The sequence below is a fragment of the Lycorma delicatula genome, chromosome 8 (genome assembly GCF_047948215.1).
Source record: "Lycorma delicatula isolate Av1 chromosome 8, ASM4794821v1, whole genome shotgun sequence".
NCBI lineage: Eukaryota > Metazoa > Arthropoda > Insecta > Hemiptera > Fulgoridae > Lycorma > Lycorma delicatula.
In genome coordinates this window covers 21403776-21417335 of record NC_134462.1, presented here as the reverse complement: position 1 = coordinate 21417335, position 13560 = coordinate 21403776, and the positions used below count along the sequence as shown (strand labels likewise).

Below are 13560 nucleotides of genomic sequence, written 5' to 3'. Positions count from 1 at the left end.
CTGCCTTTCATCTGGAGATCTCAGGTTCGAATCCTGGTCAGGCACAGCATTTTCACATGCTGCATTGTCATCCATCTCATCCTCTGAAGTAATACCTAATGGTGGTCCTGGAGGTTAAACAAAAAAAAGAAAACAAACGTTGTCTACATCTATAATTTTTACCATTTACCTGTCCCTCGAATATCAAAAAGACTATTCTAGAATTTCTTAAGATGTGGCCTATAAGTTTATCTCGTCTTTTAGTTATACTTTTCCAAATACTTCTTTCTTCATCAATTTGCCACAACACCTCTTCATTTTTCACTTTATCCAACCATCTGATTTTTAACATTCACCTACAGCACCACATTTCAAAAACTTCTGATCTTTTCTTTTCAGGTACTCCGATCGTACATGTTTTCACTACCATATAAGGCTACCTCCAAACATACACTTTCAAAAATGCTTTCCTGATGTTTAAATTAATTTTTGATGTAAGAAAAATAATATTTTTGAGTGAAAGCTCATATCGCCTGTGCTATTCAGCATTTTATATCGCTATATAAAATGCTTTATTATTTGGGAAGTAATTCTACTTCCCAAATAATGAAATTCTTCTACCTCCATAATTTTTCCTCGTCCGATTTTTATATTCAGTGATCCATCCACTTTATTTCTACTGCATTTCATTACTTTCATTTTATTCTTGTTTATTATGTGGTAGTTCTTGCATAGGACTTCATCCATACCATTCATTGTTTCTTCTAAATTTTTTTTACTCTTGGCTAGAATTACTATATCGTCAGCAAATCGTAGCATCTTTATTTTTTAACCTTGTACTGTTACTCCGAATCTAAATTGTTCTTTAACATCATTAATTGCTAGTTCTACGAGGGTCGATCCAGAAATAAGGCTCCCAAAGAGCTCCAGCCGCACGGGAAGGTGCGAGGTGAAATCCGGCAACACTGCTGTGCGCGGCTGTTCCTGCACTAAAGATTTCATTTCCCGCGCTTCGCTGCGCCGCTTAGTCTTGGCTCAGCAGCCGTCCGAGATGGAGGTTCTACTTGTTGATCCCTCCAAGTGCAAGATTCGTTCCGTAATTCACTTTTTGCACGCCAAAAGGACTCCACCCGTGGATATTCATCATCAGTTGACAGAGGTGTATATCCGTTCAACACGTCCGAAAGTAGTGCAGGGAATTTAGTGCCGGAAGGAAGGAAGTCCACGATGAAGAACGGAGTGGAAGACCGACAGTTTTGGAGGCGGTTATCGAAATGGTCCAACGCGAAGTGCTTCAAAACAGGAGGATCACCGTCCGTGAACTTGTTGCTCAGATTCCTGGGAGTTCTTACGGTACAGTGGAAAGAGCTTTGACTGAAAAATTGGGGTATCACAAGTATTGTGCTCGATGGGTTCCGCGGCTATTGACATCAGAACACAAGGAGAAACGCCTTGTCTGTGCTCGCCAGTTTCTTCAAAAGTGTCAAGAAGATAAGGAAGGATTGTTGGACTGCATTGTTACGGGAGAAGAAACGTGGGTGTTTCATTTCACTCCTGAAATGAAAAAAAGTTCAAATAGTGGTCACTAGTCGCAAAGAAATTCAAACAAATTCCTTCTGCTGGCAAAGTGATGGCCAGTGTTTTTTGGATCGTAAGGAGATACTGCTGATCAATTTCATGGAACCTGGGACAACAATCAACTCAAGACAGTTATTGTACAACACGAAGAAAACTCAGGCGAACTATCGAGAACTGCCGGTGAAACGCTGCTTCACGACAACGCGCGACTTCACGTCTCCCGTCAAACCCAGGAACTTTTGACACACTTTGGGTGGACTGTCATGCCCCACCCACCTTACAGTCCAGACCTTGCGCCTAGTGATTATCACTTGTTATCCCCAATTTAAAGGAACACTTCAGTGGCCAACGCTTCTGGAGCGACGATGAAATCAAAGAAGGAGTGAAACGCTTCCTCAACGGGTTGGCGGCGGAGTTATACGACATTAGGATACAGAAATTGGAGCACCGTCTACATAAATGCGTAGAAAAAGATGGCGACTATGTAGAAAAATAGATCAGAGTTTCTTCTTTCCAACGATGTCAATTTCTATGAGAATAAACAATATTGTCTATTTGTAAAATTGATGGGAACCTTATTTCTGGATCTACCCTTGTATGTAAAGATTAAAAAGTGATGAGGATAGGGAACATCCTTTTCTGACTCCTTTTTTACTGCTTTTTTTATTACTGTTTCTTTCTTATGCTCTTCGATTATTACTGTTGCAGTTTGATTCCTGTAAATTTTAGCAACTGTTCTTCTATCTCTATACTGGAACCCTAATTTTTTTTTTTAATTCTGAACATTTTATTCCCGTCTACATTATCAAATGACTTTTCTAAGTTTATAAATGTCATGTATGTCGATTTGTTTTTCTTTAATCTTCCTTCTACGTAATAGAAGGAAGATTAAAGAAAAACTTCTTAGATTATTATCTAAGTGCTAAAATTGCTTCCCTTGCTCCTACGCTTTTCCTAAAACCAAATTGATCTTCTAACACTTCTTCAATTCTCTTCTCAATTCTTCTGTACAGAATTCTAGTTAAGATTTTTTATGCATGAGTAGTTAAGCTAATTGTTCTGTATTCTTCTCATTTATTTGCTCCCGCTTTCTTTGGTATCATGACAATAACACTTTTTGAAGTCTGATGGAACTTTCCCTTTTTCGTAAATATTACACACCAGTTTGTATAATCTATCTATCGCTTCCTCACCTGCACTGTGCAATAAACAGCAGTAATTCTATCCCAGGAGCCTTTTTCTAACTCAAATCCTTTAATGCTTTCTTAATTTCAGATCTCAGTATTGTATCTCCCCTTTCATCCTCTTCAACTTCCTCTTCTTCTCTATAACAACAATTTCTAATTCATTTGCTCTCAACTCAGTAACTATTCAGTATATTCCACTCACCTATCAACTTTTTCTTTCGTATTATAAATCAACATACCACCTTTATTTAACATATTATTAAATTTTAATGTATGTACCACAAAATTCTCCTTAACTTTCCTGTATGCTCCATCTATTTCACCAATGATCATTTCTCTTTCCACTTCTGAACACTTTCCTTTAATTGCACTTCCTGTTTATAGTATTTCTTAATTATCGATAGGTCCTTTTACCATCTTCATCACTAGCATTAATATAATTATTATGCTCATCCATCAGTTGCAATATATCCTCTGATATCCAAGGTTTTTTCATCAGTTCACTTTGTTCTGCCTAAGTTTGCTTCTGCTTCCCAGGTTCGAATCCCGGTCAGGCATGGCATTTTCACACGCGCTACAAATCATTCAGCTTCATCCTCTGAAGAATGCCTAACGGTGGATCCAGAGGTTAATAAAAAAAGTTTGCTTCTGCTGACTTAAGAGTTTCCCTTTTAGCATTCTCCCATTCTTCTTCTATATTTTCTACTTTATTGTTTTTACCCAGACCTCTTGCAATGTCCTCCTCAAAAATCTTCTTTACCCTTTGTTCCTCAAACTTCTCTAAATTCCATAGATTCATCTGGCACCTTTTCTTCATGTTTTTAAACCCCAATTTACATTTCATTATCATTAAAGTATGGTCGCTATCAATATTCTTCTATTATGATTTTTAAACTGGGTGTTGGCAATTACTAAATTATACTTCATGCAAAACTCAATAAGTTGGTACTCTCTTTCATTCCTTTTGCCCAGCCCGTATTCACCCACTATATTTCCTTCCTTGCCTTTTCCAATGCTTGCATTCCAATCTCCAACTATTATTAAATTTTCATCTCCTTTTACGTGTTTAATTGCTTCATCAATCTCTTCGTATACACACTCTACCTCATCATCATCATGGGCGCTTGTAGGCATATAGACGTTAACAATTGTTGTCAGCTTAGGTTTTGATTTTATCCTGATTACAATGATTCTATTGTTATGCATTTTGAAATACTCTACTCTCTTCCCTGTCTTCTTGTTCATTACGAATCCTACTTCTACTTGCCCTTTATTTGATGCTGGATTAATTTTTCTAAAATCACCTGACCAAAAGTTGTTCTGCTCTTTCCACTGAACCTTGCTAATTCCTGCTACATTTACATTTAATCTACCCATTAATTTCTTTAAATTTTCTAACCTACCAACCTTTTTTAGATTTCTAATATTCCACTCGTAGAATGTTATTTTTTAATTTTCTGGTGACCCCTTCTTTAGCAGTCCACACCCAGAAATCTGAACAGGGGACTAGATTATCTCCAGAATATTTTACAAAGAATGGCACATCCATCTTTATTTCATGAAAATGTAGAAAGCTACATTTTCTTAGAAAAAAAATAGGTGTAGTTTTCCATTGCTTTTAGCTGTGCAGTACTCAGAAGATTGACTGATGTTGATATGGCTGTTTACGTGTTCCTGACCTACGCCCTTAACAGCTAATGAAAGAGCTGCTGCTCTCTATCATGAATCATTCCTAGTCTGGCTCTCAACAGATACCACTTTGATATGGTTACATCTTCCATCCAGCTACTCAGTATCACTGAGCACTCAAGCCCCTTCACCATTGGCAAGGTCTCATGATTCATAGAGAGAGACACACAAATAAAAAAAATATGTTAGATATGGATTCTTATACCATGATTTTGTCATTCTTAGCTGTCCATTTTGTTTTGTACAGGTTGCATACAACCAGTCTGCATTAAACATTAACTGGCAGATTCAGGAAGAGTAAGTATGAAGCTAAATATAGTTGTTGCATTCACACTTCTGTTAATAACAATTTATTTTTTGAGTCTTATGTATTGGTCCCATAATGGTTAAGTTTTTTTTAAAGTGTACAATTTTCTACACCAAAATTAATCACCCAATCTGGAAAGTCAAGGACTCTTTAATGGGGGATCACTGAAACTTATCAGAAACCCACTGGTTTGTTCTAGTGGTGACTCGTCATCGCAAATCACTTGATTTTAAAGTCAAGAGTACTAAGGTTCAAATCCTAGGAAAGGTAGTTACTTTTATATGGATTTTAACAATAGATAATGGATATCAGTGCTCTTTGGTGGTTGGGTTTCAATTAACCACATATTTCAGGAATGGTCTACCTGAGACTGTACAAGACTACACTTCATTAAATTCATACACATCAACTTCATATATCCTCTGAAATAGTAATTTATGGTAGTTCTGGAGGCTAAACAAAAAAAAAAAGAGTTGAACCTTGCCTCCTAAAATGGAGATCCTTCTGATCTCCATTTTAGGAGGCAAGAATCTGCTTTTTACCTTCTTCCACCCCATAAAAATTACTTACATGCCACTATTTACTGCCTTGAGGGAGGGGTGATCAAAGCCCTCAGAAAAAAAAATTTGTTGGCAGACATATTCTATTATATCAGTAAGCTTAACTGTGATTTTGTGATACATTTTTATGTAAGTTTTTACCACAGCCCGATCTCCAGCTTGGAGCCAAGCAAAAAGATGATCTGTCAGGCCCAGTGTTTAAAGTAGCAATAAATATCATTATTGAAATGAGTAGAAACATTTTTCTTCTTTTTTTAAAAATTCTTACCAGATATATGCATATGCAGTTGTATTGAAGAAATGCAGCCCATCTTATTATCTCATTATTAGCACACAAAAATGTTTAATTTTCTACCTTTCAAATTATTCACTTTTTGAAATGAATCTAGTTTTAAAATTTATCTCTTAGATAGCTAATTACCAAAAACTAACATTCATCTTATAATTAGAACTACTAGTACTCATATATCATAAAAAAAACATAGAATTATTTTAATTTACAAAAATATCATATTTTAAAATTGTATGAAAGAGAAGGAATAATACCAAAATTCACTAAATAGAATTAATAAAGTTTTTAGAGTTTCAGACAGTAGAAGTGCAAGTTTTATGACATCACTTCCCAATTGTCATTCAATCTGAGTCAGACTGAATATTTCCTTTTACTATTAATTACCTCTACTACTCACTAAATTAATTTAATTTCAGATATAGAATTAAATAACACAGTGATACATAGATTTTCTCCTAAAACTGAGATGAGAACGGTTGTATAGAATAAATCGCGAAGAGAAAAACACGTTTGAAAAAAGATTTTATCGGATCGCGTTAATTAGTTATTAACGATTAAAGTTAACATTTTTTTGACAGTCAACCATATGACTTTTTGATAATAGCATAATTTCTAAAAAGGATAAAATGATCTCATTAATTATGAAAATTTGATGTTTAGATTAAATGTTTTATTTCAAATTAACAACAAAATCGTAGTGATAGATGGAGTTTAACTTTTTGTTGAGTACCCATGAAAACTAAAATTGAGTCAACGCAAATCGGGCAAAGTTCATTATTTTTATCAGATGATAGTAAACCACAGAGGATAGCAAGTTAAATTCACTAAAACAATAATTAATATCTAAACATGTACCCTATATAAATATAGATCATATACAAATATAGATCCTTGCTAGATAGCTATCAATAATAGCTATTCATATGATACTCAATGACTCAATAGCTGATATTGTGAAAGAAAACATTTAAATACCCTCCACATGGGGAGTGAAACCAAATATGTCTGTTAAGAAGTGTATTGTAATTTTGTAATTACTACGTGCTAATAATATGAAGTAATATGATGTCTGTTCAGAAAATAACATAACATTTTTAATAATACGCTAACGGAAATATTTAGTGACTTGCGATTGGCAGCATTGTGTTCCGCATAACCTCTTTTGTAACTACATGTTCTTGGATTGCTAATATTTAATTTAATTTTTGTGTTATTGTTATTTAAATGCTACATTTTAAGTGTTAGTAGCAACTTTTGAAACAAGCTTATGGAGGTAATGCTTTGGGTCATAAGCAATGTTATGAATGATTTTCATGATTTAAAAGTGGTCGTCAGTCAATTGAAGATGACCCTCAAACAGAAAGGCCTTCAACTTCAACTGATGACACCCACATTCAGAAAATCAATGATCTGGTGCATGCAAATCACCAGTTGACTGTCAGAGAATTTGCAGAAGAGGTTAGCATCTTGATTGGATCATGCCATGACATTTTGAGTTAAAAATTTAACATACATAGAGTTACAGTAAAGATTGTTCCTCGTTTGCTGACCAAACAGCAGAAAGACCATCGCGGGATGATTGTCAGCAATTTCTTGAACAAGCCAATGACAATGAAACATTCATGCAAAGGATCCATAATGGGAGACGAAAGCTGTGTTTACAGCTATGACATTGCGACAAAAGTTCAATAATCATCACAATGGATTGGCAAAGGATCTCCACACCCTAAGAAAGCTTGTCAGTCTCGATCCAATGTTAAAGTGATGCTCTCTGTTTTTTTTTCGATTTTAATGTAATTGTGCATTTTGAATTCTTGCCTCAAGGTGCAAAGAGACCAGAGTTGTGACAAGACAATTCATGGTTCCTTCACCACGTCAATTGTCTGCACACTCAGCTTTGTCAATTTGTCAGTTTTATGTAAAAAAAATCAGACGACTATTCTCCCTCAGCCTCCCTACTCATCAGACCTGGCTCCTTGCGATTTTTTCTTATTTCCGAACTTAAAAACAGTGATGAAAGGACCTGAGTATTAATGGCATTAAAGCAAATTTATCACAGACAACTTAAAAGCCATTTCAAATGAAGCTATTCAGGACTGCTTTGCGAAGTGGAAACACTGCTGAGAAAAGTGTGTAGGGGAGAGGAATACTTTGAAGGTGCAAGGACCAATAATCTGTAAAATTAATAGTAAAGATTAAAAAAAAATAAAGTTTGATTATTTTCTGAACAGACGTTGTATCTATTAACAACCTCAAAAAAGTAAACAATTCTTTTCACAGTGCATAATATTTCAAATGTTGGTATATTTTATTTAAAAGATTATACAATTAACTGTTACTTAAGCAACTGAAGAAATACAAAAAGCTTACTGCAAATAAATTCTACTTCATTTTATCAAATGTGTTTAATAACCACTTTAGCAGAGAGGTAATTCATTACTTAAGTGCTTTAAGTTTATATATGTATGTACTTTTTTAAATTAATTATTTATTTATTTACAGTTTTTTTTTAAGTATTACGAATCAATACATTGTACAGAATTAGTGGTTTTGATGACATCTGATATAAAAAATATAATCTGTAAATCATGTACGATTTAATCTTAAGTGTTTTTTATGAGATGAGGCCAAGTATTTAAGAAAAAAATAAAAAAAGACACATAAAAAATGTAAATCATACAATGAATAAAATTGATCGCGCCATTAAGAATTCATTTGAACTTATGTGTATATTAAAGAATGTTATTACTATAACTTTGTTAAATAGGATCTTTTTGAACATTGATACCGTTCTTATAACTTTCTATTTATTCAATTTAAATGTTGGCGGTAAATTGATAAAATGACAATCAGACAAATTGGAAAGTAAGGAAACGGAAATTAAATGTAAAAGGCAGTGGGTGGTTCCGTCCCAAAATGTTGTTATTAAGGTTATCTTTGAGTTGTGTTAAAAGTTTGAAACTATGAAGAATCATATATTTTTTAAAAGAAAAATGAATACGTAGTAATTACAATTTTTTTCCAAAAATGGGTTCTCGAATCAGGTATTTTTATTTTATTTGCCATAAGTTGATTTACTTGGTTGACGTTTCAGTCTATTAATTTATGTATTGACATAAATTATGTATGAGTTAAGTTGGGTAAATTTTGTTAAGTTAATTGCTTTATTGTTACTATTTAAATTAGATAATTCGATAACTTAAACTGGAAAGCTAATTTTAATTGTTCTTAAAGTTGACAACAACGTATAGGTCGTTAAAAACTTTACGTTATGGAACCCCCTGCTGAAAAGAAAAGTGTCAAAATGCTTTGTCTTAATTTTTAACAAATCTTTCGATCAGTTATGTAGGATTTTGTGATTCCCCATTTGCTCAAAAGTTGTACAGCTGTTTGATTTTTTTTTCATTTTAGTTTTTTTCTGCAAGTAATTTTATTTCTTTAATTATGAGTTTTACCATTTAAGGATATTGAATATCATATCCTTAAAAGGTGACTTAAGTACGAATTTTTTTTAACATATTGACTAACAAGTGTAGTTACTTATATCCCTAGTTAACAATTTTTATTTTAATTGATTGGCCATAATTTGTATAGTTTGCAGCCATTGGAGAAGTATAATTTATTAAAATCTGACACTATTTATAGTGTCGTAGGTATTTTATAATTTTTTTTTAGAATTACTTTCCTGAGCAAAAGGAAAAAATATTGAATCCAAGTAAGTGCTTTGTTTGGGTTCTAAAAAGTAGTAAGTAAGCTGCATACATTTTCAGTATAGTTAATTATTGCTTATGTAAAAAACAAACAAGGAAGTTTACAAAACCTTTTATTCATTTAAATAAAAATAATGAACCTAATAAATTCAATTATTTGTTAAAACTTTAATATTTTGAGTGAAAATGTGAAGGAAATCTTTTCCAAGTTACTTCATGATTTTCACTGTCCATTGTCTTCAAGATTTTATAATTTTTTTAATTAATAGTACAGATAAGTTATGAAAAACCTTTTTAATTAATGTATGAGTGGTGCATTTTGTTTATTCTGTTTGCAGGGGTCCTTAGGGTTTTTTTACTGCTAGAACAAATTTTTCCCCTTATTAAAAAAAACAAATTATATTATCAGAATTGACAATAATTTTCCCAGTTTCTTGAATGTTACTTGCCATAATAAAACTTTCACTGTTGTTCAATATTGATGAGCGCTTAAAGAGTTGTTAAATCCTTTGTTAATGAGAATTTAGCATATACACTATTTAGTTTTTTAACATTTTAGTTCATAATGAGAAAACTATTTTTCTGATTAGTTACATGAATAATCAGTTTTATGTACAATGATGTAATGGAGCCATTTTAATCTACATTCCCACTACTGTTTTCAAATTAATTACTTGCCCATTTTAGTACAGACTGATAATATCAAATTATCTTTTTAGAAGACTGCTTCTTGATTATGCAATGAAAATAAATATTGTGAAAAAAATAAACTTGAGGGTAATAAAAATATCAGAAATAGTAGGATTCGATAAATGTTTATGTGCATAGTTTTCACTAAATTATGTCAATTATTGGGTTTGTTTTAAAATAAATTGAACTTAATAAAAAGAATGATTTTGAATGAATGTAGAGGGTTAATATTGGTTTTGACAATATTAAGCCTTGGCCAGGATTATTAGTCATTCTTTGACTTGGGGTTAATGAATGAATCATTCATTTCAAATCAAAGTTCAGGATGAATGAGTCATCCTTGGGTTTATTCAGTGAGTGAATAAAGCCTGGTTTTAATGAAATTTTCCTTATCTCTAAAATTAATTGTTTGAATTAGGCTACTCTGTACAAAATATTTTCATGTCATTTATACAAATACTGATATACAAAAACAAAAGTAATTTATGTTTGGATAGAGGATTTTATTTATTACTTGTCCAGGATTATCTTTATGGCAAACATATTTAATAATCAACTCTGGCCCAACTGGTCGTTGACCCAGTGGCCAAGTTAGAAAATTTATTACCCGAAAAATATTTATCTATATCTTATTTATTTTATTCGGTACTAATTCAGTCTATTATTAGCTTGTATTCATGAAAAGTAGTAGGTATTAATTATTTTTTTTAAAAAATAGTGATATTAAGGGCCAAGTATAAAGTTTTAATTCTTTTCTATGTTTGAATTTAGCAAGAATAAGCAGTCTTTTTTGTTTAAGTAGAGTTGGCGCTTCTGTGGATATGATTAAGAGTTGTGAGGGTATGAAGTAGGATAGAAAGTTAAGATTTCCAAAAAAGTATAAATGAGGGCAAAAGCTGTGCATAGCTGTGGAAATGCCTACTAAGGCATTTGCATCAGTAGTATCTGACAGAGGCAGGTCTAGCTGATGACTGCAAAGTTTCATCAATGTCTGAGAGTAAATAAGATGACTTCTGGTAAAGTTTATCAGAGTTTGGGACAGAAGAAGTGATGTGGGGGATTGGAATGACCACAAGATAGATGGGTGTCTTCCTCCTCAGGAGTCAGGATTTGTCATTATTATGTGTGTTAGTAATCAGGTGGGAAATTCATAGTTTCTGTACTGCACAGTTGTACAATTCATTTACTGATGGGCCTCCAAATTATGTAGGAGCAGCTTGATGTGAATTGTAAAGTTGTGATTGACTGGAACAGTTATATATGGGTGTTTTGTCACTGGATTTGTGGCAGTATCATGGTAGGTTATGTGGGTTCAGGAAATTTGAGGAGATAGACAAGAACTTTTGTCTTGATCTAAGGTGAATGCCTGGAGAGTGTTGCCACATAAATTGATATTTGGGGATTTGTATTGAGAGACTAAGGGACTGTTCCCTGGTTTCCATAGTTGACCTACTACTGAATCATTATTACCTGTTGTTGTGGGTCAATTTTGTATTATCTATTTTAATAGCTGACGAGAGTACATTAAAATAGATTTAGAGAGGATGAATTTTAAGTATTTTAAAGTGAACTATCTGTATTGGGATCCAATTGTTGGATCCCAAAACGGGGTTCACATCTAGAGTATAGATGTGGAGATCTGCAAAATAGTGGAATAAAAGGCAGAATGGTATGGTATAGCAGTGTCTGGGCAGGTACTTCATTGAATTTGTGAGATGGTGTGTGCATATGAAAGAAAACCTGTTTGTTGCTACTTTCTGCTGTATTACCACTTAATGGCACCAGAGATGGTATTGTAGGTTAGTGTCCTCTGTTTAATAGCATACTGGTTTGCTGGCTGAATAGTTATAGGTTCAGTTTCTACTGTTATTGTAAAAAAATAAAATAATACTGGTGGACATGTGGTTAAAATAAACTAAAAATTGAATGGGGCATTATTAATTAAATAATACCATATTTATTATTTTTTTAATTTACCATTTTGCTTTTACTGTATATTTTAAGGTTTTTATAGCGCATCTTATCTTTCAGATTTTTTGAAGAATGTTATTTCTCTAAGTAATACAAGATGCAGACTTGTTTTTTAACTGTAGATATTCTTCAACATCATGTCCATAGAACATATTAATCTAATATTTTAATTAACGAGGATTAGAAGATGTAGCTACTGATAAATGAGTTAACATAATCAAATAAGCAAACATATATTAGAAAATATTAATCTTAACAATATATACCTTCAAATAGGTTTGATTGTTTAAAGATTGTTGCATTACTCATACATATAAAAAATGTTTGAGCTTTCACTAAGTCTTCATGAAAATTGAAATGTGGTGGTGGGTTAGTTGTGACACTTAAATTGATGAGAAAACAATTCACATAGGGATTCTATAGTTTTGTGTTAAGGTTTAAAATACATCATTGAGACTCAAACGGTTATTCCTATTAAAATACTGGTTTAATCCATATTCTTTCTATCATTGAACTACAGTCTCCGTCAATGATGATTTAAATAGTACCACAGATCTGAAGCTTATTGAGTTATTTTTTATAGTGTCAATGATTTTTTTTTTTCAAATTGCATGTTGTTGAAAACAATGTGTGGCAATTTCTTTGTTTATCTTCTTAATATTAGCTTTGTTGAATGAATTAGAGATGCAATTTTAATTTGTATAGATTGTTTGTTAATCAGACATGGATCCAAGAAGGAACAATGATCATAGTTACCTGTTAGTGATTGATGTAAAGTCCAGGTCGGTATAGAATGGAATGAGGTTTGACCAAAGCATAATATTAATTTAAAAAAAAAATGATCCCATATTCATGGAGTGAAAAATTTTTTTTTTACTTTCATATGCATACTACTGCTGTATATTACTACTACACTGCATTATTGCTTTTTAGCCCTAGTAATAGGAAGGTAAGAGAAAAATATCCTTTAAGACTATTGCTTGAATTTTGATTAATTTATTTAAATAATTTATAAAATGATTTATTTCAGGGAGAGTGTGAAACATTTGTTCGAGTGTTTCTGTGAGGTGGTTGGACCTCAGCCGCAAGCCAGCAATGGAACAGCTGATGCGTGGATTATTCAGAAATTTCCAGAAACTTATAAAGATGAAGATGTGCTAAAATCTGTTCCTAAATTTGCCTACCCTTGTGAATTTGACAAGTAATTAAACTAATATTGCATGTATACAAAGGTCATTGAAATATAAACCAGAATTTTTTTGTATAGTTTTATTGAGGTTAGAAAAATTTACAAATAAATAGTTTTATTTTTCTACTTAATTTCCTTCAAGAGAAATACATTTCCTTCATCGGGTAGGCAGCCTTCTGATTCCCTCAAAAAAAAAAAAAAAATGGCAGTCCCAACAATCCAAATTGTACACATATTGCTCAACTGCTGCATCGTCTTTAAATCTTTCCCCTCCTAAAGTTTCTTTCAACAAACCAAACATTTAGAAATCACATGGTGACAAGTTTGGATTGTACAGTGGATGATCAAGAGATGTCCATTAATTTTAGTGTACTTGAGCTGCTGTTTGGCCATGCATTGTTATGGAGA

General features: G+C 32.6%; 1 protein-coding gene across 4 annotated transcripts in view; it reads left to right on the top strand.

Moving 5' to 3' along the window:
* Positions 1-8494: 8494 nt before the first annotated feature.
* Positions 8495-13560, top strand: part of LOC142328751 (DENN domain-containing protein 1A) — a 94866-nt gene continuing 89800 nt past the window's right edge. For all 4 annotated transcript variants that reach the window (XM_075372757.1, XM_075372755.1, XM_075372754.1 and 1 more), the window contains exons 1-2: positions 8495-8636; positions 12994-13164. In XM_075372757.1, coding sequence (XP_075228872.1) covers positions 8620-8636; positions 12994-13164 — 188 coding nt within the window. In that variant the 5' untranslated portion in view covers positions 8495-8619. The remainder of the gene's footprint in view (positions 8637-12993; positions 13165-13560) is intronic.